We start from the raw sequence: 26,258 nt of genomic DNA on the forward strand, positions 1-26,258 counted from the left end.
TCACAGGAAAAAAAAAAAAAAAAAAAAAAAAAAATAGATCTCTCTCAGCTGCTGAGCAAAGCCAAGACCAGCCTTTAAACGGGTGCAAGCACGTGCGCAGGCAGCCAGTCCCTTCCCTTATCTGGGTGAATTGAGTAGTGGTGTCAGCCCCCAGCCGCCACACTGCTCCCCTGGCCCTCAACACAACCCCCACAGCAGTGCGGTCACAGCAGGACATGGGGGACAGCTGTCACGTGAAGACAGGCTGGTCCCACGTCCACCCTCTGTCCCTGCAGCCACCCCCGAGGCTTGGGGTCAGCCTGTAGCCAGCGCCGGAGGAGAAGGGCAGTGTGGAGGGGAGCGGAGAGGATGGGAGATGGACTGGTGGGAGGGAGGAGATGCGGCACCCGAGGGGACATGAGCAGGACATGACAAGCTGCGGTCGGTCGGGGGGAATCTCTGTCCTGACCAGACAGTTTGGCAGCACCGGTGCTGAGGGAGGGTCCCGATCGGGCCAAGAAAAGTCACTTTAAGGTGTCATCAGCATTCTTGAACATGAGGATGGCATTGTAGATCTTGAGTGCTGGGCCCAGCTTGACACTCATAATCTTCACGATGTCAGCCTGCGTCAGCAAGAGGAACGCCTCGCCATCGATCATCTGGAGAGGAGAGCAGGGACAAAGGAAGTCACCGAAAACCCAGGCTGTGGCTTCCTAGGGACAGCCAGCACGGCCAGAACCTGGGGACATGCACAGTCGCCTTCACCCTCAGCCAGGGACCACAGATGATCCCAGTCAGGGGCACCCACAGCACTCCCATGCTGTCCCAGATAAACCAGAGCTGGGAGCTGGCGTGCCCAGGAACAGGGTAGAGAAAGGGAAAGGCCCTTCCCAGGGCTGCCCCACGAGTTCGCACTGCAGCTGGCCTGGGCTTCTGTGCCAGAGCACAACGGGCACAGCACACGGCCAGCGGGCAACCCGCTCTGGGCAAACACCTGCCCATTCCCAGCTCCAGGTCCCGGCACACATGGAAGCTGACCCCAGCTCAGCTTCGCCTGCCTGAGCACCCTTAAAGCGCAGGGGTCATTTACTAACAGGCTGGGACGCTCGCCGTCCCCAGCATCAGCCTGCCCCGGGCGTACCCCCCATGCTGGAAAGCAGCCCCTCCGCGCGTCTGCCCACAGAGCAGTCTAAAAACAATGAACCTGGCTGACAGACAGCAACGCCACCGAACCGCTGTGCCGGTGAGAGGATGCAGGTGGGGACGGATGAACAGGTGAGGAGCAAGCTGCTTCCCTCAGGAGGTGATGGTGCTATTAAGGCTGCAGTATCATCCTCCCCCTGGCTCCCCGCTCCCGGCCTCCGCAGAGGGGCCCTCGCTCACCCGCGCCGGGAGAAGGGGGCAGCACAGCTCCCTGGGGGTCGGCATCTCCCCTCCTGCCGCCGTATCTGCACGGGCAGACACTCGAATGCAGTGGGGCTGCTGCCCCCAGGGCTGCAGGGTGGGATCGCTGCCAGGTGCTGGACATGCTCTCCGCATTCAGTGGCAAGCCGCTACAGGAAGGCCACTAGCCCATTCCTCCTTACCCCGTTGGCAAACAGCTGTCCTTGGCCAGCTGCACTCAACCCTCCAGCCCTTCTCACCTCATCCTTGAAGAGCTTGGCTTGGTCCTCGCAACCCGTCAGAGTCTGAACAAAGCTAAAGACCTTGGAACAAACAGAGAAAAATGTCAAGACAGAAGCAAGGAGACCTCCCGTGAGCCCACATCCTCGCTTCCAGAGACGCACTTTGCACCCTGTAAGGTAACGGCGTGGCTGTCAGGGCACAGGCTGCAGTTGCAGCACCCTCCCATGCCTAGAGACCACCCTCGGACCAGGGCACAGGCGCTGGCCTCCTCCAGCCCCACAGCAGCAAATGCTACAGCAGCTTCATCTCCAACAAGCCACCTCCAGCACAGCGAGATGCTTCCCAGTGAGGGGTGGGGGCAGGAGAGGGGCACACAGGAGGGTAATGGGGAGATCAGGCAGGGCTGGCTGCTGGGGCTGGTGCCAGAGGTCCAGCTACCCAGGCCTTAAGAGGGGCCATCACAGATGCTCAAGAAAGTGAATGAAGAATTTGAGGTAAAAATTTCTTTTTTTAAAGAAACAGTGGAGTGAGTTCTTATCTGCAGAGTCTATGGTTTAATTTTTTTTTAACATGGCAAAGACGAAACTGATTTATTTGGAAAACTGGAACATGCTAAATGAAGATTCTGCTGTTTGCCTTCACCTGCCTGCCCTGGGCTAGTGCCACATTCAAGCCAAGCAAGAACCTGGTAGTTCTGCACATACTTCCCAGAAGCTGCCATCAGGGCTCATGTCTGGCAGTTGTCCCCAGAGGGCCTTACAAGTGTGTCCAGCAGACTGCCTTCTCACTAGCCCAGGGAAGTCGCCACTGGAATACCTCCGTGCCTGGTGCATGTACCATGGTGCTGCACAGCCAGGAAGAGTGCTCCCAGCCATGCCAGTGGGTTAGGAGCCAGCACACGGCCTTCAAAACCATCTTACCTCATCAATGGTCCACTTGGCCACCGTAGTTGCTGTGATGCCAGCCACCCCCGGCAGGAGTTTGCAGTGCTGCTCCCAGCAGAGCGACAGGGAGCGGTCGGGGTGGGCAGACAGGGCAGACATGAAGAGCGACTGGTGCATATTGTCTGAAGAAATAGCTGGCAATAAAAAAGCAAGATGCGATACAAGGTAGAAGGATGAGAACATCCCATCCCATCCCATCCCATCCCATCCCATCCCATCCCATCCCATCCCACAAGTCTTGGGGAGGGCCCAGGACTGGCAGCAGATAGTCTCATGGGTCCAGGAATCCAGAGCTAGTTGTTGTCCCTTGAATTAATAGGACATAAGTGTATCCAAGTCTTCAGTTTGGTGGGATTGGGGATGACGGGGGAAGATGTTTAGAGACAAGCTTGGTTTTGCCTTGTTCTCACCACCTTCAGTCTTTCATTTTCCGTACTGAACTAGATTTCAATGTCAAATTTCACATCAGAATGCCATCCCATGGCACATCATTCCATTCATTTCACATTTTTAACAAAGCTTTTCCCTTGCTCGCTGCTCCAAGTAGTCAAGGATGGCTCCCAAAAAGAGATCCTCATCATTCACCCCCAGCGCTGGGGTAGGCAGCGGGACCGCCCACGGTAAAACAGATACTGGCTGAAATAAATGTCAGTCTTCGTCTTACGTCAGTCATCAGAACTAAATGCCAAGGAAACTCTGGGCTGCAGCAATAATTTGGCACTTCACAACCACACTGATGTTTCGGGGTACGGCAGCCACAGGATGAAGGCACAGCACCCCTGCCTGAAGAGGACAAAGTGCCAGGGAAAACACACTACCACAGAGAGGGGATCTGAATTCTCTGCCCTAACGCACTCAAGGATTCACAGACATAAACCAAGAGACATGACAAGGGTCCTAGCAGAGCTCTGGGAAGAGGCAGGGACGTTCTTCACAACTTTGGTAGTTGACCACAAGCTCCTCACTGGTGCTCACCTGCGTGAGGTCTGACCGAGTGAGCCAAGGGAGACCTGCCTCAAGCAGCCACCACCCCAGTTCCTCCAGCCTTGCCCCTGGGATGACACCGCGGCAGAGGATGGCACTTACTCTGGAAGTCTTCCTGCTGGATCTTCCGGTACTTTGGAGGTCGCCCTCTAAAGAGACAGGAAGACTAATTTCCAACTGGGTTGGGACTGGCCCGAGGGCAATGCCTTGGCAGCGGGAGCAAGGATTACCTCTCGGACCCTGACCCAAAGGGTTGACAGCTAAAGATATAAAACATGGTAAGAAGAACCAAGAGAGGTGCCCAACAGAGCCGGAAGGACAAACGCCAGCTGCCAGCAACTGTGCTCCCCCGCGGTCAAGGAGCCTCTCTGGCTTGGCCATCCCTCCCAGGGACAGAAGTCATGGCACAGGGGCCCTGCGCTGCTGCACGGGGCTCACGGGGTTTGTCCCTACCTCCCATGGTGCCGAGATTTCTTTCGCTGAGGGAAGCCAATCAGGTTCCTCTTGCGAGTTGAGGCCTCTGTGTCAGACAAGTCCGCCTTAAGCCTGCCCTGGTTCTTCTCTGCCAGCGGGCACCCTGAGAGGCAGTAATGGGCCGTGAATCTCCCAGTCACGTGTCCTGACCCGTCGCAACCCGGTGTGGGGCACTTCCTAGAGAACAGAGGGGAGGCAAGCGTCGGACCCAGCTCAGAGCAGCACGGGAGGCAAGCCATCAGGTCCGCCCTTCCGTTCCTGAGCACAGGAAGCCATAGCCTTGGCCATGAAAAGCACAGTAAAGATGTGCTGAACAAATTCCAGGGGTGAGGACGCTGGGTGCACGGGCAGGGCACACCCAGGTCTAGATACCCTCCAGGTATAGAACAGAATCATAGAATCGTTTTGGTTGGAAGAGACCTTTAAGATCATCAAGTCCAACCGTTAACCCAGCACTGCCATGTTACTACTCACCCATGTCCCTCAGCACCGCGACTACCCATCTTCTAAATACCTCCAGGGATGGCGACTCAACCACTTCCCCATGCAACCCATTCCAAACCTTGATAAGCTTTTTGGCGAAGAAATTTTTTCCTAATATCCAATCTAAACCTCCCCTGGTGCAACTTGAGGCCGTTTCCTCTTGTCCTATTGCCCGCTACTTGGGAGAAGAGACTGACCCCCCCTCATTACACTCTCCTTTCAGGGAGTTGGAGAGAGCGAGAAGGTCTCCCCTCAGCCTCCTCTTCTCCAGGCTGAACACCCCCAGCTCCCTCAGCCGCTCCTCATGAGACTTGCGCTCCAGACCCCTCACCAGCTCCGTTGCCCTTCTCTGGACACGCTCCAGCCCCTCAATATCTTTCCTGTAATGAGGGGCCCAAAACTGGACACAGCGCTCAAGGTGGGGCCTCACCAGTGCCCAGTACAGGGGGACCATCACTCCCCTAGTCCTGCTGGCCACACTATTTCTACAAACACCCATCCCACCTCTGCTGCTGTCACAGCGACACTGTCCAAGTCACCAGAGCAGTGCTGATGAAGCACATCACGGGTTCACAGAGTCTCCATCTTCCCTTCCTTGCCCTCGCAGGCATCCAGACTAGCCTCAGAGCGAGGAGGAAGCAAGTGTGACAAGTGTGGCCAGCAGAGAAACCCCTGGGAGCCAGACCTGCCTTCCCCATCCTCGCAGATGCTCCACCATACTCGCTTCTCTGGATGCCAGCCTGCCGTGCTGGGGTCGGCACTACACCGTGCCCGGTTTCTGCTGGAAAAGGTGACGCAAGTGACTGACTGAGATGGGGGAGACGCACTGTTCCTTCTCGGGCCTTCCCAGCTCACAACCTCACAGTGAAGGGCATCCAAGAGGGGCAGGAGGAACATTGCCCTCGAAGCCGGTATCAGTGAACAGCAACTTAGAGGCACTGTCCCCTACACAGCCCACATGTCCCCACAGGTAGATGAGCACGTAGGGCACCCCCAGGGGCTCTGGGTGCTGCAGGACAGGCGCAGGGTAGGAACTCACAGGAGTTACACTAGCCACAGGCTCTGGGCCACCTTGGGGCCTGGCCTGGGGAGAGCAAGGGCTGCCCCGAAGCAGGGGGAAGAGCCAGGCGTGGGGTGGGTGCAGGGAAGAGGTGGCTGCTGGTGGGGGTGGCGGGTGTGGAGGAGCGGAGGAAGGGCCAGAGGGAAGCTGTGCCCCTCTGAGCTGTGCTGGGAGCTCACCTGTGGTGAAAGCTGTACTTGGAGCTCTTGGTGTGAGGGATGCTCTTGCAGCCCAGGGTTGGGCAGCCCCCATGAGCGGAGGAGGCTGGTTCCTTTGGCCCTAGACAAGGAGGAGAAACAGGAGAGAGACTGTCACGGCTGTAGCCCCAGGCAGAGTCAGGGCTCTAGGGTCCCTGCCTGCACCAAACACGGACACCTTTTCCAACTGATAACTCCACAGAAAAGCCCTTCCTCCCTGCCCATCCTCAGCCAGCACATGCCTTCCCATTTCTGCGCATGGGCAGGTGATGGTGGCAGTAGGGACCTGGCATGTTTTGCCCCTGGTATGAGGGACTGACCCAGGCGCAGGACTTACTGAGAGGAGGCTGCAGTGGGTGTCCAGTTTTTGAGCACCAGCCTATGGGGTGGATGTCTGGATGATCCGCATCAATCCAGAAATCATAGACGTGGCTCCAGCCATCAAAATGGATCTAGGGAGACAAGTAGAAAGGTCACACTTCAAGCCTCAGGGCACCTCCCTGAGGAGCTCTGGAGCCCTCCAAGCAGCAGGGTAGAGATGAACTGCAGCACAAGGATCTGGTCCACTCCGGGAACCTGGCACTGGGACCTGCCATCCTCCACATGGTGTGCTTCCACAGACCTCCACACACTTTGCCTCTACAACTGGCAGTGAGCTGGGAAGTGCAGGAGCAAGCCAGCACAGTGCCTGGACACAGGCTCAGCACCGAGACTTCAGCACTCACCTTTATCCTGTGATCTTCCACGTCCTCCACACTGGCCACTCGGATGAAGGAAGGAGTCCTCCTGTCCACTGCTTCCAGCTTCATGTTGACCAGGAAGCCATGGGGTGGGCGCTGGGGCCAGGAAGAACCCAGGTTAGCACAGAACAGGGACGTGCTTCGGGCTCCTGTGCCACTCGGCAGCTTTCCCAGCAGCGTGTGCTCCTGAAGCCCAGCTCCCAGCCCCGGCCTGTCTGGGTAAGAGCCATCCCAGCTCACAGTGGCAACAGGAGAGAGTGGGGACAGGCCTCCCGGATGTGAGCCGTGTTTTAACAAGATGGGAAAGCGGTGCCCAAGGGAAGAAAGTCGCTAAGAGACATATTCTGGGGATCTATATTGCAGCCAGGCTTGGCTGGACACAGCTGATGTTATTGCAGTTGGAAACGACAACTATCAAGTAAGCCTAAACAGGTCCCCATCATCCAGCTCCTGTCTAGCTGAGGGGATGGTCATACTTCCCATTTTTCCCAGTTTTGAACTATTTGCCCAGGATAGCCCTGACTTCTGAACCTTGAGTGTAGATCCGAACCCCGGGCCTGTGGCCGGAGCATACTGAACATCAATTGACTTTTCATAAAAGCAAAGACCTGACAACAGAGAAAACCTGAATTCCTGCCCAGGCACAGTGGAGCAGATGATGTGGCACTCACCACTTTAAAGGCCCAAGCCGGGACAGCAGATGCTCCGGTTTCCTTTAAGTACTTTTCCCAGGTGAAGTTGTCAGGATCAGGATAATCTAAAAAGGGCAAGATGCAGAAGGTGAGACGCCCTTGCAGGAAGATGGCAAGTACCCTAGAATGTCCTACTGCCTTGAAGGACCAAGCAAGTCTGCGCCACACACACGGGAGCCTAAGAGACCTCAAGGAGTACTACTATTTTCTCATGGACCTTGAAATCCAGGGTACAGGAAGCAGAAAGATCTGGGCCTGCACAGACAGCTTGGGTCCTCCTCGTGTCTCCACTTGGCCCGACACAACCACTATGATGCACCTGAACACATGTACAGGAGCCTTGTCAGGAGCGTGCTGCCTCCCTGGCTGTGGCCTTGCTGAAGGAAACCACCTGGGCTTGCATGGTGAATGAACCCCCTGAATCCCCATGCCACTTTGGGAAGCCTGTCCCCAAAGGGACTTGCCAGCGAAGGCTGTGCTCCCGGGCCACTGACTCACCTTGAGGAGGTGTGAGGGGTTTGCCGTGCTCCTGACACCATCCAACTGGGTGGATGTACGGACTGCTGGGGTCACACCTGGAAAACACACCCGAACTCTTACACAGGGCTGAGACACCCGGCTCATCACCACCAGGCAGCGCAGGCTGAGGGGGCCCGGGGCAAAAGCCCCTGCTGAAGCCAAGTTCTTCTACAGCACTCCTGTCCCTGAGTGACCCAGGGAACCACGGGCCCTGGCAAGGGAAGGGCTAGAGCAGGGGAACTCCAGCTCAGAGGGGCAGGACACGAACGCGCCCCCCGTGCAAGCCCTTCCGCAGAGGTGCCCAGGGGAACAGCAATCCTTTGCCGTGAGCGGGGAGACAGGCTGTGCCTTTCAGAGCTCCGAGAGGTGAGACCTGAGCAATCCGGGGGGGCTCATGTCCTGGTCACAGCTTCCAGAAGGTCACAGCACACTCAGGTGCTGCTGCTTCACAGCTCTGCCCTGGGACAGAGCAGGCAGCTGCCCAGCACCAGTGAGAGAGGAGCAGTTGGGGACAGAAACCACTGCAGCCCCATAGCTCCTCAGGGCAAGAAGTAAGAGAAGGTCAGAGGGTTCCAGCCACAAAGAAAACAGAATTGCTCTCAGGACCCTGATTGTGCTAACTGGCCATTTTAATTGGCTTTAACTAGCTTTAACTGGGACACCTCCCCACCCCGGCCACAATCCCCTGCGACAGACCCAGGAGCTACTTTTAAGATCAGACCTTCAGTCTCTGCATCGCAGGTGGCCCTGTCCCCTAGGTGGGTTTCAGGGTGATCACATCTGTCTCTGCTCCACATTAACTATAGGGCCATGGCAATTTCCCAGAAGGTGACATGGAACAGGTAAAGGTTTGTCCCCCAGCACAGGGAGGCGACCCTCTGCCCCACGGGACCACTGGTGGCCTGTCTGCAGCAGCATGCTGGGATCATCCCACACTTTCGCGAGCACCCCGTCACTCTTGCTGAGGCACCAGCAGGGTGTCTCCCCAGCACTGGCACCCAGGAGCCTCTGTGCACTCACCAGTAGTCGTAAGTATCATCCCAGTTGTCAAAGTGCACCAAAAAGCGATTGTCGACCACGTCAGTCACTGTGGCAACACAGATGAGGGAAGGGTTCATGCGGTCCACAGCTTCGAGCTTCATTCCCACCTCGAAGCCTGGGGAAGCCTCGTGCTGGGAGGAGAGAGGGGCAGGTTTCTTTCGGAGCCGCGGGCCCAGCACCCTCCTCACCACTTCCCTTGCTGCAAGGAGGGACCTGCCCAAACCCTCCCAAAACCAGATCCTCCCTGGCCTCCAGGCAGGCCCAGGACCACTTAAGATCCCAGAAGGGCAGTGCCCTGCTGTGCATATAAGAAAAGAGGCAGAGGGCACGCAACCCAGCTTGGCCATGCAAAGAAAGAGGAAAAGAAATCTTCAGACCCTCAGGACCTTCTATAAGTAGTAACCCCCAAGAGAAAAACAGCCTCCAACCTACACTGATTCACATTTTGCCACAAAACACTTCTTCGCGGTCACGCTCCTCCAGTATTAGCAGCTAACAAAGCCCTAGGCTTGGGAGGAGGAGCTGGGATGGGGCTCTTCATCCTACCTTGCCTTGATTTCTTGGACACAAAATCTGTGCAAAAGGCTGGGTCACAACACTAGTGGGATTGTTGCAGCAATGAACAGGAGGGTTTAGACACAATAAATAACTCAGAGAGGCTGATTTATCAGTAGGTTGAGTTTCCTCTGCAGCTGACAAGGAAACCATCAGCATTTTGAGCTCCGCTGTATTCCCACTTTCTGTACCCAAGCTGCCGTATGAAAAATAAAGGCAGAGGCAGAAACAATGAGGATACAAAACAGAGACAAAAGACTTATATTTAAGAATCATTAACTGAGAGGTTTTGGCAAAATAACTGAGAGTAGCGGTTACTTCTCCTCACCAGTACTTTTGCAATATATTTAACTGTCCATGAGACTGACCTGGATGAAACAGTGAATCAGACCAACCTCAATTTTTGGGCACACCAAACTAATGTCCTGGCTACAGATCCTCAGCGGCAAAGCATGCCACATCTCATCATTCTGCACTGTGACTTGAGAAGCATGGGGTAGACAGAAAAAAGCTCAGCCCTGATGGAGGCATTCTGCTCAGCTGGAGGGGAGGAAGTCACACCTGAAACTGGCTTGGATGGGTGTACGCATCGCTGGGTAAAAAAAATGGCTGGAGGGCTACAAATGGAGTTAAATCCAGTTGGCAGTTGCTACAAGTGGTGTTCCCCAGGGCTCAGTATTGGGCCCAGTTCTCTTTAATATCTTTATCAACAATTTGGATGAGGGGACCCTCAGTAAGTTCCCAGACGACAAGAAGCTGGGTGGGAGCGTTGATCTGATTGAGGGCAGGATGGCTCTGCAGGGGGATCTGGACAGGCTGGACCGATGGGCTGAGGCCAATGGTGTGAAGTTCAACAAGGCCAAGTGCTGGGTCCTGCACTTGGGTCACAACAACCCCATGGATGCTACAGGCTGGGGGCAGAGCGGCTGGAGAGCTGCCTGGCAGAAAAGGACCTGGGGGTGTTGGTTGAGTGCTGGCTGAATATGAGCCAGCGGTGTGCCCAGGTGGCCGAGAAGGCCAACAGCATCCTGGCCTGTGTCAGCAATAGTGTGGCCAGCAGGACTAGGGAAGTGATCGTCCCCCCCACCACTGGTGAGATCCCACCTTGAGCGCTGTGTCCAGTTTTGGGCCCTTCACCACAAGAAAGACATTGAGGTGCTGGAGCGTGTCCCGAGAAGGGCAACGGAGCTGGTGAGGGGTCTGGAGCACAAGTCTTGTGAGGGGCGGCTGAGGGAGCTGGGGGTGTTCAACCTGGAGGCTGAGGGGAGACCTTCTTGCTCTCTACAACCGCCTGAAAGGAGGGGGTAATGAGGGGGGGTCAGTCTCTTTTCGCAGGTAATGAGCGATACCTTGAGAACCTATGGGACATGATTTAGTGATAACTTGGCAGTGCTAGGTTAATAGTTGGACTTGATCATCTTAAAGGTCTCTTCCAACCAAAATGATTCTATGATTGTACGAACCTGCAGGCTCTGGCAGGAAGGACAAGCTGCTACTCACAGTGTTTCGGACCATGAAGAGGTGCTTAGGAGCTGCCTGAGCCTTTGTTATCTTCAGGTAGTTTGTCCAGCTGAATTCTTCTTCCTTATAACCTACAACCCCTCAGGAAGAGAAATGAGAGCAGCGAGTTCACAGAGAGGAACCAGGAGGTCGTGAGACCGAGCCCGGCCATCCCCGATCAGCCCTCAGCCTGCCAGGCACATCCTGCACGGGCGGATGGGGTCCACAGCAGCCCTGGGAAACCCAAAGCCCATGGCTTAGGCCCAACAGCTGATTTTGAAGTGGTGCTAGGAAACGTTAGCAGTGGAGTGGAAATCCAGAGCTCAGCTCCTCCCTGGCGAGCATCAGCCTCACCTGCCCTGGGGCACAGCTGCTGGCTTCCACCTGGCACGGGGACATCCAGGCTGTCAGGGCTTTGCCCCAAAATGGGAGCAAGCAGAGACCTTTAGCATGATGGGTGCCTTAAAGGTTGTCGTGCAGAACCTCCCCCAGCACAGCAGCATCCTCTCCTGGGCCTCATGGAGCCACCCTGTCCCCATCTCCAGCTCTACATTTGGGGGCCCACTACTCGTCCCCCTCCTTCAACCCACCAACTGAGACTCGCTAACTCCTTACCTTTTGGTGGCTGGAGTTTGTGCCCCGTCTCCTCAAACCAGCCAGCGGGGTGGATGTCGGGGGAGTCAGCATTCAGCCAGAAATCATGGCACTCAGAGTAGCCATCAAAGTGGAGGCGCATCCGGTAACCGCACACCTACCAGAGGGAAGGCAGGAAAAGGAAAGGACCATGGAAACCTCCTCCTGTCCCTGGCTGAGCATCATACGCACCTCCCCTCCCGCACGCAATCTCAGAGTACCACTTAGGGCAGCCAAGGGTCAATCATAGGTCAGTGCCCAAATCGGAAGGCACACGCCAGTCTCAGAAGATGTCCAGCATGGAACAAGGTAAGTGCAAGGCCACGACAAGCCAGCCCTGAGAAGGGAGGTTCAGGGTGGTGCATGAGATGCCACAGTGGGGCACCTTGCTGGGTCCAGCAAGACCAAGGATTCCTTTTTCTGCACCCAGAGGAGATGCTGGCGCAGGGATTTTGGCTGAATGCCATTCTCCTTTGGTGAAATCTCTCCAGCAGCAAGAAGAGCAGCCACTGTTGTATGGCTGATCTCCTTGGCTGCCTGAGGAGCACTGTGAGGAGCTGGGGAGATGGTTCGGCTGCCACATGGCTGAGCGGAGAGCTCCACAGACAGAGGGCCTCCACAGACACAAGGAAGAGCAATGGTATGCCTCCACACCCTCCACCTCAAGGGCTCAGACCTGTCTGAGGGGCATCAGCTCAAAGATAAGAAGCTGTTGCCGTCACCACAGTCTCTCCCCCCATGGCTCTGCTGTGTCAGGGGGAGGGAGAGACCAACTAGGCTGAGGCATGACGGCTGCTCCACAGCAGTCTCCTGCCCCTACGAACTGGAAGGAAACCCCCCATTTGCTTGATTGAGGTCATCTCATGCAGTGACATGCAGGCGAGGGCCCAAAGCCCATCTCCTCCATGGGCCAGCTGGCAGCACCTCCCCTCCCATGGAGCCTCCCAACTGCGCAGACGCAAGGAGAAACCAAGGAACATGGGAACCGGAGCCGCCTTACCTCAGCCACTGTCAGGATAAAGTACATAGATGGGTGCTGCGGATCGATCCCCTCCAGCTTCATCCCCACTTTAAAGCCATTCTTGTGCTGGGAAGCTACTTGGTACTGGAAACAAAAAATAAACTACAATGTAAAAACACGACACGGGTAGTTGGGTCCAGAAGCATCCCAAGGAGCAACCATCAGGCAATGGGAGCTGCTGGGACCAGGAGATTGTGGGCCACAGGTTATTCTGTCCAAATGTTAATTCTTTTCCCATAGGAAAACACATTCTTCCACCTCCTTGTGGGTTTGCGTCTCCTGCTACTGGTAGGGCAGGGTGTCCCCAGGCTAACAGCTGCAGCCGGGGAGAGTGGGGCATGGGCCTGGCTCCTCTTGCGCTCCGGCAGTCAGAGGCCTGGGAGCAGGGGTGCAGCGCAGCAAGGTGGCCTCAGGAGATCCCACACCTGGCTTTGAGGAAAGGCTGGAAAGGCTCCAGCACCCTGCCAGAGCCACAGGAGTGTCCTAGGCAAATGTGGGGCGCTTGGGAGTGGGGACAGCACCCCGCTGGGGACTCGGGGCAAATCAAAACTGGAGGCTGACTGATCTTCACCTCCAGGTGAAGACGGGAGCTTGCTTATTGCTCAGAGCCCCGCAACATAGGGAAGCAAGGAAGAGAGGCGAAGGAGGAGGGGTGGGAAAAAAAAGGGAAAGAAAAGAGAAGATGGAAGAGGGAAAAAGACAGGAAAATCCCAACTCACATCCTGGAAGAGATCTAAAGGGGCAGCGACAGCTTTCTGCTCCTCCAAGTAGGACGCCCAAGACCAGCCTTCTTTCTTCTCCTCACTGGCACCTGAGCGCAGCACAAACGCACACACAAGAGGCGCTGCTGAGGGTCCGCTCCAGCCTCCGTCCCTGCCTGCCTCGGGGCAGTGTGGAGGGCAGGCGAGTGCATGGGTCCCGCTGGGGCTGCATCCTGCTCTCACGCACAGTCCTGCATCCCTGCAAAGCTCAGCACCATCCTACCAGAGCCCCTTCTCCAGCAAACCTGGCTGGCTGTCTGAGGAGGGACAGAGCCAAGAGGGCCCCTCTCACACAGGTCCCCATGACCTAGATGTCCTCTGTTGCTGTACAACGCCCCAGTAAGGCACCCAAGGAGCCTGAGGGACAAGCCATCCTGTGCAAAGCATCAGGACACCTCTTGCAACCAGTCCTCCTCCAGCCAGTACATCTGAAAAGGCCACACCACTGATGGATTTGGGACAGCGAGCAGGAGCCATCCAGATGTCTGGGAATCACTCCCAGCTGCAAGGGACTCCCGGCCAGTCAAACCAGCAGTGGGCTCACCTCCCACCGCCACTCCAGAGGCACCAGCTCTGCTATGCTCTGCTCCAAGACAACCACATCATCTCCCCATGGCGCACCAGGGCCACCCTGATGCCCTACAGATGATGCATTTACCCCCGTGGTATTCACAAAAAGAAGATAGTGTGGTCTCTTCATAGGCAGGGAGGTGATCCTTCATGCCTTCGACACCTTTGGGACAGCCACAAAGGCCTTGTCCGAGGCACATGAGAAACAACCCAAGCCTCTTGCTCTCCAGCCACTTTCTCTCCCTGCTTCGTAGTGCCTGAAGGGACTCCAGGAATGCTGTGCCTAATCCAGCACCGAGTAATTCACAGCTACAGGTCAGCCATGGCAGAGAGCCTTGGGTAGGGCAGGCCAGAAATGCAGGGGAAAAACAGACCAACTCCTTCCTCCCATGGGCTTAGGGGAAGTGAAGATGGAAAAAATACGAACTTACAGACGAAATTAAGCTGAGCTTCAATGAGCAAGGTTACTAACCTAGATGCTTTGCTCACACTTAAGAGTGATGAACACCTTTATTATTCTTTAGGACATAGAAAAAAAGGGGAAGGCATGTTTGGGGAATCCATTAAGTACAAGCTCCGCGCTTCTGGAGAATGACAAATACACCTGGAGATAGAGCATACATCGACTCTGCTGCATTGAAGCATCCAGCTGTGCATTTTGTTTGATGATGTACTTCTACAGTAAGAGGAAATAAAATGCCGAAATAACAAGGCTCAACACTGCTTACTTGTATGCAACAGGGAAGGTTACATGCTCAGGACTCATATTGTAGAGAAAAGGACCTGGCAAGTGAGTATGAGATCCCTTTTTAATAGTGGTTAACTCAGTGTAACATCAGGGGTTAACACCTGGCCCCTGTTACTGTCCCTACATTTGGCTATGGAGAGGAGTATGAAGCTGGAACAGTTTCATTTAAAAATTACCTTGAGTATGACCATTCACTATTCAAAGACAAAAGATTTCCCGTAAGTGTTTATTTGCAGTATTTTCCCATGTTCTCCTTCCCCCTCGCCCACATCGCGCTGCAGGGAAAAAAAAAACCAAACAAGCAAACACTGCACCCCTCAGCTTGTCTCCTTGCCCTCTTGTGTCGACAGCTCTGCATTTGAGATCTCCTCTCATATGGCCCAGGAACAGATCCCCAAGAGATGAGACAACCCCAAATCACCCGGCTTCAGTGGCACTAGACCTACAGGAGCACCTCCCAAACTTGTGAGCTCCCGATCACCTGAGGGGAGTTCCCCATAAGACTGTCCAAAGGCCGGGGCAAAGCCAGATGCGGCGCAGAACCACGTTATTGCTCAGGACAGTGCCTCTTGGAACAAACACAGTATCCACGAGCATGTAATAAAATCAGCTCCCAAGGGGAGGGACCAGAAAGCACTGTACAGTACGGCCCAATGCCTGAAGAAGACACAGCCGTATCTGTAAGGGTGCCCCGTCCATGGAGAGAAAGAGAGGAAAGGAGAGAAATGGAAAGAGACAGAGAGAGCAGGATCAAGCAAGCAGAGGAGCTTACAAGCCTTCAAGGAACATGTACCAGCGCATTGCACTGGGCGTTTGACTCTGCTGGAGCACCAAAATGCTGGCCCAGCCCCGCAGCACTGCAGTGGGAGCCCACAGCCGTGGCAGGAGTGCCCACCCCACCACCCACCCGGCCCCTACATACCGTGCTGGCTCCCATTCCACGCGTTGGCCTCTGGATTGCTGATGGCAGCGTCTCCTGCAGAGCTTTTCCTCTCTTCCTGCTTTTCCTCCTAGTCATGAGAGCAGACAAAACAGAAACCCATCATGTTGGAGGTCTGCACAGAGGTTTATGCTGTGTTGTACCCTCACACTGGTGCCAAGGGCCACACTGTGCCTCCGCAACATCCAGGATTTGACTGATGCTTGGCCCAGAAATGGCTGGGCAAGAGGATCTGATGGTGGGAGCCCAAGGGGGATTTTGGTGCTGAGTGGTAGCAATCACACCTGGATTGGATCGGCTACAATCAGGGCTGGCAAGCAGAGCTTCCTTGCCTTGTCAAAGTCACTCTTCCTTCCCCGGGATACACATCACACAGACACTCTCTTACTTCAACACTTACTTTGGTGGTCTAGACTCAAGAGAGCAGTTGAGAGCGTTAGATACCTACAGCCCAATCAGGATGTGTCTAGCACTGCCGAATCCAAGGCGCTCGGCATGCCAAACAGCCAGCCAAGCGGCTAGAAGCCCTGACGCTCCACACATTCAAGTCTTTTTGGCATTAACAGCCAACAGGTTACCCCTTTGACATATAGCTGACATAGCACTGAGAAGAACTGCGCACACCCGCAGTGCATACAGGGGCGGCCCATGGCCCACCCTTGACATTGGCACGCGCACGCATGGGCCCTCCCTGCCCTCTTCCTACCATTTGCTCAGATTCGTATTCTTCCTCTGAAGGGCTCTGGTAGTCCTTCCTCTTTCGTTTCTTCACCGGCTTGAGGATTTCAGCGGCATTGGTGCTGCTGGCAGAGTTTTCCACAATGACAGACCTGCACAGAGGAAGGAAGAGTAAACCACTATGGCACGTGGCAATGGCTGGGGTGTCAGCAAGGGAGTAGGTAGGTGCTGGAGAATCACTGTCACCCCATTCTTACTCACACATGCTCCCATACCCCACGACTAACGTATGCACTCCTCTCAGCGCACAAGTTGGCAAGAGATTAGAACCAGGGTACAGACCAGAATCACCCTCACACGCTCGGGTGTCAGAAACCTGAACCCAGGGATGGATCAAAAGCGATCCAGTTTCGTAGCAGGCCTCTAAGCTGCATCAGAGTCACACAGAGATGCTGGAAAACGAGTCCCAGGAGTCACACATTAGTAAGCAGAGGGGCTAGACATGCCCTCATGACCCACGCCTCCCAGTGCTGCTCAGCCCGGAAGCACCCACTGCAGCAACCTCCCGCTGCAGCCCTGCTCCAGCAGATATGTGTTTATGAGGCCACAAATTGGGCACGAGAGAGTCTGGCTCCCGTGCTTCCTGCTGTCCCTTGGGATAAGTCTTCACCCCGCGCCTCTGCAGATAGGGCGCCCTGCCTACAGGAAGGAGGGAAATAAGTGGGGTCCCCAGCACCTGCCAGAGACAGATGCACTTGCATCCCTTGCTGGAGCACGCGGACGAGGGGAGGGAGGGCAGACGGATGGATGGAGATGGCTCTGCATGGAGCAGACTCCCCTTCCTTTACCTTTCTTTGAACTGCTGGTGACAGTGCTCGCTGCAGAAGCCCCTGCCTTCCCGGGCTCCGTCTGACACGTGCCTCCGGCCACAGGTATCACAGTGGCACATGCTTTCTGCTGGTGGCAGCTTGGTCTGTTCTGGCACATCTGAGTCAGAGAGGAGAAGAGCAGTGAGGCACAAGGTGCAGCAAAGGAAGGGGAGCAGGATGCAGGAGACATTTGCTTTGGATGATGGTACCCACCCCAAAAGTGCCACCATGGTGCCCTTACCCTGAGCCACAGTAGGATTGTCCCTGCTGGTGGGTGCCACCTCTGACTCCCCATCTTTCTCTGTGGGACCCTCCTTTATAGCTTCCACTGGAGGCACCTTATCAGCACTCACCACCTTCAGCGTTCCATACTCATTTATTCGAAACTATGTTATTGAACAAAAAAACCAAGGAAAAATAGTTAAAAAGGTGGATAGAAATTTAACTTGATAGCTAGTGGGTACATGTGAGCTCTGAAAATGAGAGGGACATTGTCTGGTCGTTAGTGCATCCAACAAGAGGACAGTGCTTTCGATGACAGAGGCAAGCACTGCCCCAAAGTCACCTGTCCTGCTGCCCCTCACAGAATCACAGAATAGTAGGCGTTGGAAAGGACCTCTGGAGATCATCCAGTCCAACCCCCCTGCCCGGGCAGGGTCACCCAGAGCAGGCTGCACAGGGATGCATCCAGGCAGGTTTGGAATGTCTCCAGAGATGGAGACTCCACCACCTCTCTGGGCATCCCTCTGCGTCCCTGTGCAGGGCAGATGTGCTGCAGCCCCTCGGGGCACCATGTGTGTGCTCTCTCTGCTGAGTTCACAAGATGGGAGGGACACAGGGACACAGGATGGGGCACAAGGAGAGCCTCGCAGAGCTGGAACAGCTGAGGGATCCTCCAGCTGGGGTGTGGGTACTGCCAGGGGCCATGTCACATCCTGGTGGTCCCTGCCTGCCACAGGCTGGGGGACTGCCACTTACAAGGACAAGTGGCTTTGGGGAGTGGCAAGGTTGGGGAGGAAACACAGTGGCCCAGGGCTACACTTACCCGCAGGTTACTCCCAGGCAAAGTAGCCACCCCGTCTTTCCACTCCAGCACACGGACCGTGCTGCAGGTCTGCACTCCGCTGATCTGGGGAATGACAGTAGCTGTGATGGGCTCGCTCCCCGCTCCCCTCTCTGGCCTCTCGGCCCCTGTGCTCCTCTGTGGCTCCCGAGGGAATCGCTGAATTTCTAAGGTGCTCGTGGGAAGATTGATGGTAGTGGCATTTGCTTGAGAAGGGAAGAAAGGAAACAAACAACGAGAGGCATACACAGAACACTTAACTGATGCAAACAATGCTCAAAGGCAGCACAAAATGACAGAGAGGATGGTTTCCCAGCCAAGAGCTCAGCGCTGTGGGCTAAAGCACCCACAAGCAGGCAGCGTGACCCAACAAGATCTGCAGCCAGCAATGGCTTGTGCTGGAGGGTGGCACCAACAATATCCTCATTCAAGGGTTCCTACTTCAGTCTGACCTCAGACTGTTCCCATGACCAGGATGCCCTGATGTGGCAAGATTGTGCTGGTGAGCTCCTGGACTGCATCTTCTAGTTACATTTCAAAGGAACACGCTGTGCAGCCCAGGGCTTCTCCACAATGGGAACGAAGGCACCGGGAGCAGGAAAAATTGGGAGACTTTCTGCTACAGAACGCCCCTGATCTCACCTAACATATATCCACGCTTTGCTCACACACCTCCTGAAAGACGCTGGTCAGTGGGGCTGAAAATTGTTCTCCCAATTTTCAAGGACAATTTTCAAGAACAATTTTCAAGAAGGATGACCCTGGTAGTTATAGGCCTGTCAGTCTCACTTCAGTGCCTGGTAAAATCACGCAGAAGGTTATTCTGGGAGTTACTGAAAAACACTTGAGAGACAATGCAGTCGTTGGTCATGGCCAACATGGGTTCATGAGGGGAAAGTCCTGCTTAACTAACTTAATTTCCTTTTATGAAAAGGTCACCCATCGAGCTGACCAAGGGAAGCCAGCAGATGTGGGGGTGTGGGATTTTAACAAAGCTTTTCATACTGTCTCTCACAGCAGCCTTCTGGACAAAACATCCAGCATACAGCTGGATAAGTCCCTGGCACGCTGGGTGAACAATGGGCTGACGGGTTGGACTCAAAGACTTACAGTAAACAGGGGCACATCAGGCTGGCGGCCAGTCACCAGTGGGGTTCCCCAAGGCTCAATTTCAGGGACACTGCTCTTTAATGTTTTTATAAATGATCTGGATGCAGGAGTTGAATGTCCATTAAGTAAGTTTGATGATGATACTAAATTAGGAGGAGCGGCGGACTCCCTCGAGGGTAAAGAGGCCTTACAGAGAGATCTGGATAAGCTAGAGAGCTGGGCAATCACCAGCTGTATGATATTTAACAAGAGCAAGTGATGGATTCTGCACCTGGGATGGGGTTATCCTGGTTATTCAGACAAACTAGGGAATCAGAGGCTGGAGAGCAGCCCCAGGGAAAGATCTGAGGGTTTGGGTTGATGGAAGCTGAGCAGGAGTCAGCAGCGTGCCAGCTGGGCAAGGGAGGCGACTGTCCCGCTCTGCACCGCACTGGAGCGGCCCCACCGCCAGCTCGGAGCGCGGTTTGGGGCACCTCAATAGAAGAAGGACATCGAACTATTGGAGTGTGTCCAGAGGAGGGTGACCGAGACGGTGAAAGGTCTCGAGGGCAAGACTTAGGAGGAGCCGCTGAGGTCGCTTGGCACGCTCGGCCTGGAGAAGAGCAGGCTGAGGGGTGTCCCCATGGCAGCCTGCGCCTTCCTCGAGGGGGACAGTGGAGGGGAGGCGCCGATCTCCTCTCTCTGGTGACCAGCGACGGGGCACGAGAGAATGGAATGAAGCTGCCTCAGGGGAAGTCCAGGTTGGACATGAGGAAAAGGTTCTTCTGGTCGATCTGTAGAACAGGCACCCCAGGGAGTGGTACCAAGCCTGTCAGAGTTCAGGAAGACTCTGGACAATGCTCTTAGTCACATGGTTTAGTTTTAGGTAGTCCTGCGAGGAGCAGGGAGTTGGGCTCAATGATCCTTTTGGGTCCCTTCCAACTCGAGATATCCTACGGTACTATGATAATGCAGCAACCCAGGAGCCCACATGCCCTGCAAAGCAGGCACCCAGCACACTGTGCTGCCAAGGTTTTGGAGGAGCACAGATATACAAGGATTGTGAGGTGTCAATGTGGGGGAGAAGGCATACCACCATGCATACCTGGTATGATGAAGGCAGTCGTTGGCAGGTGGGTGCTCTGCACAGTGCTCTCGGTGGTGACCACATGGACGCTGACCTCCCCAGCGGCATTCCCCTTCGTGCTTCTCACAACCTCCATCTCTGCTCTGCTGTCCATCCCCTTGCCTGGACACAGAGCGAGACACTGGAAGACAGCAAGAAAGAAATCGAGTTGGGTACAAGTACAAACATGACAAAAGAGTGAGAAAGAGACTGTGGAAGATGGTCCCTCCCTTTCCACCATCTCCCAGTAGAAACCCCTGTAAGACGTACTAAAGGCCCATTGAACCCAAGAGAGAACTGCATGAAGGTCACAGCTGGTACCAACATGACCTAGTAAAGCCCCTGTTGTGAGATCCCAGCTCAGTCTTGCAAACGCCAAGGGTTTTTTCTTACCTGGCCCCACCATAAGATGGTCTGAGCACAGGAGGTTCCCCACAAGCGATGGCTGCTCTTGGCTCCCACTGGGGCCTACACCACTCTGACGCAGACTATGACTGAGGGTTGTCAAATCCTACCCTGGAGAAGATGGAGGTCCCTGATCTTCTAAGTGGCTGTAAGAGAGAATTTCACAAGTTAACCGGGGTGGTAGTGGTGGGGAACATGAAGTCCACTGCATGCAGCTGAGTCTCTCACAGAACTGGTGATGTTCAACCCATTTAGCCATGAATTTCAAGGAGCAGGCAAAGTGTCAGGGCCCTGAGGGCACTACTGGGCCTTAGTGGCCCTGACCAGCCTCCTCTGGGACCCACGGGCCCAGGGGCCCCACGTCAGCCGACCCTCAACCTGTCCACACCGTGCTGCAGCAGTGCTGGTGTCCAGCTGCTGTCTGGCAGCAGCAGGACCTGAGTGGCCAGCTTGTCCTGGCTTGATCTCAGACCTTGTCTGGTGACCTGAGCTCCTAGCTGGACCTGGCCACAGTGGCCCTGCTGGCTGTCTTCCTCGGTTCCCTGTCCCTAGGGCAGCAGCTGGCCCTTGCCGTGCCCCAGCAGGCAGGATGGTGCCTACACCAGCATGTCCCCAGACCAGGGCCTGCCTGCAAGCCGGGAGGAAGACCAGAGTTGCCTCCCGGTGCCCAGGGTGCCTCGGCGAGGGAGGGCGCTCGGTGCCGCTCCTGCCCTCATGAAAAACGCAATGGACACACAGAGCTAAGCAGGAAACCAGCAGTTTTTCACCGTAAGGGTGGTGAGACACTGGTTACCCTGAGAAGCTGTGGATGCCCCATCCACAGAGGTGTTCGACGCCAGGTTGGACAGGGCTTTGAGGTGTCCCTACCCAGGGCATGGGGGTGGAAATAGATGATCTTCAAGGTCCCTTCCAACCTAAACCATTCTATGATTCAGTATAATCGGATGCACTCAGGGAAGGCAGATTTCTCCATGCCCACTGAAAATGATGGTCTGAGTGTCCCAGAGACTGCTGGAGTCTGAGGACACTGGGCTGGGGAAGGATTTTGGACCTGCCCTGTTTCCCACACCCTCTTCAAAGCACTTGCCACCAGGATGGAGGCAGGGCCGCTATGGGGCTAAGCAGGGGACCACGCTCACGTCTTGGGTGCTTTTGATGCGATGTGAATTTGAAAGAGAAGACAGCCATGTGGGAAACGGGATAACCGTTTCAGTGAAGCACGGTTAAATAAGAATTTGGCTACAAAAGCTAAAGTCTGGAATTTTAAAACCTGACACATTAATATCAAGGTGTTACAACCAACGGGTAAAGGGTGGGACAGTGTGCTCTACTTCTTCCTCTCTCTTACAGTGCTGCCAGGTTTCTGATCAGAAATACCTGATGTTCAACTGACAAATAGTACGGAACTTTAAGGCCCTCCAGGTGCAACGTCAGAAACACACTGTTAATTGTCAGGAGAACTGAAGGAAATGAGTAACTCAGCTGAACACCAGACTCCAACTGAAAGCCAAAACGAATTGGGCAAGCCAACCTGTCTCGCTGCTTCCTAATACCACCTAGGAACCTATCTGCTTTCTTAGGCACTTAAATCTGATATTTATCCTTGACTCCTCACTCGGGTCAAATGTTTCAAGTACAACTCCTCATCTTGTGGGAGCTGTCGGCTTTTTTTTTATTTTTTTATTTTTTATTTAAAGAGAACTTGGGACTGGAAGTGCCTAGAAAGGAAGAGGAATAACTAGATCCAGTGCCAAAGCTGGGTGATGCTCAAACTCATCTCTGTACAGCAGCCTATGACATAAATACAATAGTAAATAATTGCACAGGAAATAACCAGCAGTAATTATCACGCGTCAAACGCTCTCCCAAGCCTTGTGGGGCTGCCTGACGATGCTGTTGAGACTGGTTCTCCTGGGCCTTGTGAGTTCAGGCTGAACAGAATGAATTTGGACTAGAGATTGCGGCGCTATTCCTTAAACTAGAAGAACTAAAGCAAAACTTTCAAGTTGGGAAACCAAGGACCTGGACAGAGAACGGGGTCCCCGCATCACCCCTCACCTTGCAGGAGAGGGCACAGGTTGAACCTCCCGAGCACCAGACCGCGGCTGGGGACAGCTGATCCACACACGTATTCACACGTGCAAAGGCAACTGGACGCGAAACACACAACTTAAGGCAACCGGGCTTCACTGGTTCTGCTGCTCGCAAAGTTTCTAGTTCATCAAACAAGAAACGTTGGGTGTTGGCACACCAGTGCTTCGGACCAGCGGCACAGGCGCTTGGAAAGCAAGCATTTCTACAATTGCCATACACACAAGCCTCAAACTCTGCCACAGTTTCACACCCGCCCCCTCGCAAAACCATGGCAAAGCCAGGGAATGATCCTCTGTTTGGAAAGAGGAGGGATATGCTGTGTGCAACAGGCCATAGAGGAGCACGGAGAAAAGCAGCTCCCAGCACAGAGATGCTGTACAGCCCCATCAGCACGTTAGAAAGTACAGTCTGGTCAAAATGTGTTTCTTTTCATCAAAAAATTGGCTGCAAATAACTGTATTTCAAACAATATTAACATGTTTGTTGACTTTGTGGCTTCTCAGATTTCTAAATATTCCTGAAATCTGCACTGGGATATGCTGGAGGCCACCCAGCTGGAAAGATAAAGCTTGATGGAAAAGGCCCTGGGGGTCCTGGTGCCACCAGGTTGACCATGAGCCAGCAAAGGCGGCAAAGGGTGTCCCAGGCTGCCTTAGGAGCAGTGTCCCAGCTGGTGGAGGGAGGTGATCCTTCCCCTCCGCTCAGCACCGCTGAGGCCACCCCTGAAGTGCTGGGTCGGGCGCTGCGCTCCCCAGTACGAGAGAGACAGGGACAGACTGGAGAGAGTCCAGCGAAGGTGATGAAGGGACTGGAGCGTCTCTGCTACGAGGAGAGGCTGAGAGAGCTGGGGCTGTTCAGCCTGGAGCAGAGCAGGCGCCGGGGGAGCTCGTCCCCTGGAGGGGGGGTGCAGAGAGGACGGAGCCAGGCTTTTCCCGGTGGTACCCAGGGACAGGACCAGAGGCCATGGGCACAAACCGAGGGTCCCTCTGAACACCAGGGAACACTTTTCCGCTGTCAGGGTGACGGAGCACTGGCACAGGGTGCACAGGGAGGTGGTGGAGGCTCCATCCATGGAGATACTCAAAAGGCTCCTGGACACGGTGCTGGGCAGCTGGCTCTGGGCGGCCCTGATGGAGCGGGGGGTTGGACGAGGTGATCACCAGAGGTGCCTCCAACCTCAACCACCCTGTGATTCTGCAAATTATTTTTTCAGGAATTTCCTCAGCTATAACAGAGAACTTCCTCATCCTTAACAACAGCTGAGGTATGGATTATTAATTACCTCCAGCAGCAAAATTGAGCCTTTAAGAAAAAGCACCAACAGGGATCATGCTAAAACTGCAAGTGGTACACCAGAGCACTGCAGAGACACGATGGACTGCGAGCTGCTCCCTTGGATCTTCCCATCTTCTGGCATTGCCCAGGGCAGGCTATCGGCACAGCAGAAAGTATTTGCTCCACATACACACAGGAGCACACTCAGTAACACCCATTGCACAGGTAGGTGGCCCAGCAGAGAAAGGCAAGCACACACACCTCTGCCCTTCCAACTCTGACTGTTGCTTTAAACCCAGGAGGCAATGCCTCCTCTGGAATAAATCAGGAGCCACAAAGCCCTCCTAGGTTCTGCTGCAGCCTGGGGTGAGGTTTGGAATGGACCACGGGATTTATCAATATCTCAAAACAGGATGAAACGTCCTTCCATGCAGTAAGAAGCTGTTCGTGTTGCACGTTTCAAAATAGCAAATAGATTCCGTGAAGATAGAGATCGGTGAGAGAAGGGCAAGACAGCAGCAAGCTGCCTTCAGCTTTAGGTTCAGACACAGCTATCAAAGCTGAGACATTCAGGCTGGGTGTCACCTACCTCCCCCAGGAGCATCACTGACACCGGGACTTGCTCTTGGGCCTGTGGATCTGCTCAGACCCGCACATGGGGAGAATGAGCAGTTACCGGTGATCCATGTGCCACCCCAAATGGCTCAAGGTGACACCACCGAAGTTCAAGGCTGAAGCCAGAAGGCAGCCTGAAGCCTGGGCAGCTCCGACAGAGCGCAGACCCCCAGCCACCACTGAGAGGGGCAACAAAGGGGACACCCGCATCCCACCTTCCGCTCTGCTGCTATAAGCCACTGCCTCTCGGGAGCGCCAGCCCTGCTGCAGCACCCAGCCCCGCACAGAGTTAGGGCATAACACAGGGTATTTTTCCACAAGTACAAGTTACACTTATAAGCAGGCAGAAACATCCAAAGAGGATTAATACATGACTCCGAAATATTTCAAAATGCCCGGTCTTTAACAACTAATGAAGAAATAAATCCAGAACCTGTCCTAGATCACATGGAGCATCCTCTCCGTAGCCTGGGCTGTGTGTTGCATGTCCTACTAAGCTGGACTAATGCCCGCCATGCTGCAGGACCCTTGCAAGGACGGCAGCGGTGTCATTGTCAGCCTCCAGGACAGCATGTGCTCACGCGGTGTTTGAGAAACACCAGAAGGAAGGTCAGGTGGCCACCCTGGAAGGGGCTTCCAACCTCTGTGTCCCCCAGAGAGGATCCCTTGGGAAAGCTAGGGAAGAACAGTCCCGTTCCCTGTCTCTGCTGGACACCGCTGGGTCATGCCTGGGCAGGGCCTCGTGCCACACACACGGAGCTGGGACCAGCCAGCCCAGCGGGACCTGCAGCCACACCAGTACAGAACATATCACAGAACGGTTTGGGTGGGAAGGGACCTTAAAGATCATCTCGTTCCACCCCCCTGCCCTGGGCAGGGACACCTCCCACCAGCCCAGGTTGCTCCAAGCCCCGTCCAACCTGGCCTTGAACCCCTCCAGGGAGGGACTACTTCAAAGAAGATACGCACCTGCACCTCCATTTCTTTTTGTTTTTATTTTTTTTTTTCTTTTTTAGTAAGCTATCTTCCCACTTTTGGGCACAGTGGTTGCCTTGAGAGGAAAAAAAAAAAAACAAACAAACACAAACCACTTTGCTGCACATCAGCGTTCCATCCCTAAATGGACCCGCAGCCGCCCCGCCGCCCCCCGCGGGGCACCGGGCGGGCAGCCCCCGGCCCGCTCCGCTCCCGGCCGCCCCCCAGCACCCCGCCGGGCCCGGGCCGCCCTGCCCCGGCCCGAGCTGGCTTTCGATAAAAGGCGGCGATGGCGGAGCGTCCCTCCCCCACCGGGCCCGGGGCCGCCCCGGCTGCAGGGGGCGGCGCGGAGCGGCCACCCCACCCCGGCAAGGCCGCGGCCCCGCTCACCCGTCCCGGGCCTCGCCTCCGAGGCGGGGAGGCGGCCCCCGGGGCCGGGGCAGCGCCCGCCCGGCCGCGCTCCTTACCTGAGCGGCGGGGCCCGGCGGCGGGGGCCCGGCCGGGGCGCTGTCTGCGAGGCGCAGCGGGGGCGGCCCGGCCCGGCCTGCGCTGCGCGGAGCCCCGCGGTACGGCTGGGCCGCGGCGGCGCCCGCACGGCCCGG

General features: G+C 55.3%; 1 protein-coding gene across 4 annotated transcripts; it reads right to left on the reverse strand.

The window, feature by feature from the left end:
- Window positions 1-26,258, reverse strand: L3MBTL1 (L3MBTL histone methyl-lysine binding protein 1). 4 transcript variants are annotated; one of them, XM_074605076.1, is made up of 24 exons: window positions 26,124-26,258; window positions 25,651-25,732; window positions 20,686-20,843; window positions 20,272-20,434; window positions 18,060-18,283; window positions 17,256-17,400; window positions 16,994-17,132; window positions 16,174-16,297; window positions 15,450-15,537; window positions 13,168-13,259; window positions 12,428-12,532; window positions 11,410-11,545; window positions 10,795-10,895; window positions 8,719-8,870; window positions 7,678-7,754; window positions 7,159-7,244; window positions 6,473-6,583; window positions 6,085-6,199; window positions 5,730-5,829; window positions 3,987-4,184; window positions 3,636-3,682; window positions 2,526-2,683; window positions 1,623-1,685; window positions 1-638 (listed from the first exon to the last, which is right to left on the reverse strand). In XM_074605076.1, exons 4-24 carry the CDS (start codon window positions 20,405-20,407, stop codon window positions 504-506), a joined length of 2,532 nt encoding a protein of 843 aa, XP_074461177.1. In that variant the 5' UTR covers window positions 20,408-20,434; window positions 20,686-20,843; window positions 25,651-25,732; window positions 26,124-26,258; the 3' UTR covers window positions 1-503. The 4 variants fall into 4 exon arrangements, with proteins under 4 accessions (XP_074461177.1, XP_074461178.1, XP_074461176.1 ...); XM_074605077.1 differs by lacking the exon at window positions 25,651-25,732 and having other exon boundaries at window positions 10,795-10,886; XM_074605075.1 differs by lacking the exon at window positions 25,651-25,732.

This window comes from Larus michahellis, chromosome 12 (assembly GCF_964199755.1).
Source record: "Larus michahellis chromosome 12, bLarMic1.1, whole genome shotgun sequence".
Lineage (NCBI taxonomy): Eukaryota > Metazoa > Chordata > Aves > Charadriiformes > Laridae > Larus > Larus michahellis.

What these genes read in the sequence shown, in the direction of transcription:
- L3MBTL1 (XM_074605075.1), bottom strand. Translation starts at nt 20,407, where the DNA reads ATGGACAGCAGAGCAGAGATGGAGGTTGTGAGAAGCACGAAGGGGAAT. An exon ending in AAGTACAGCTTTCACCACAG is followed by an intron (nt 4,185 to 5,729) that starts GTGAGCTCCCAG and finishes TCTGTTCTCTAG; the next exon opens with GAAGTGCCCCACACCGGGTT. An exon ending in AAATCTCGGCACCATGGGAG is followed by an intron (nt 3,683 to 3,986) that starts GTAGGGACAAAC and finishes CTGTCTCTTTAG; the next exon opens with AGGGCGACCTCCAAAGTACC.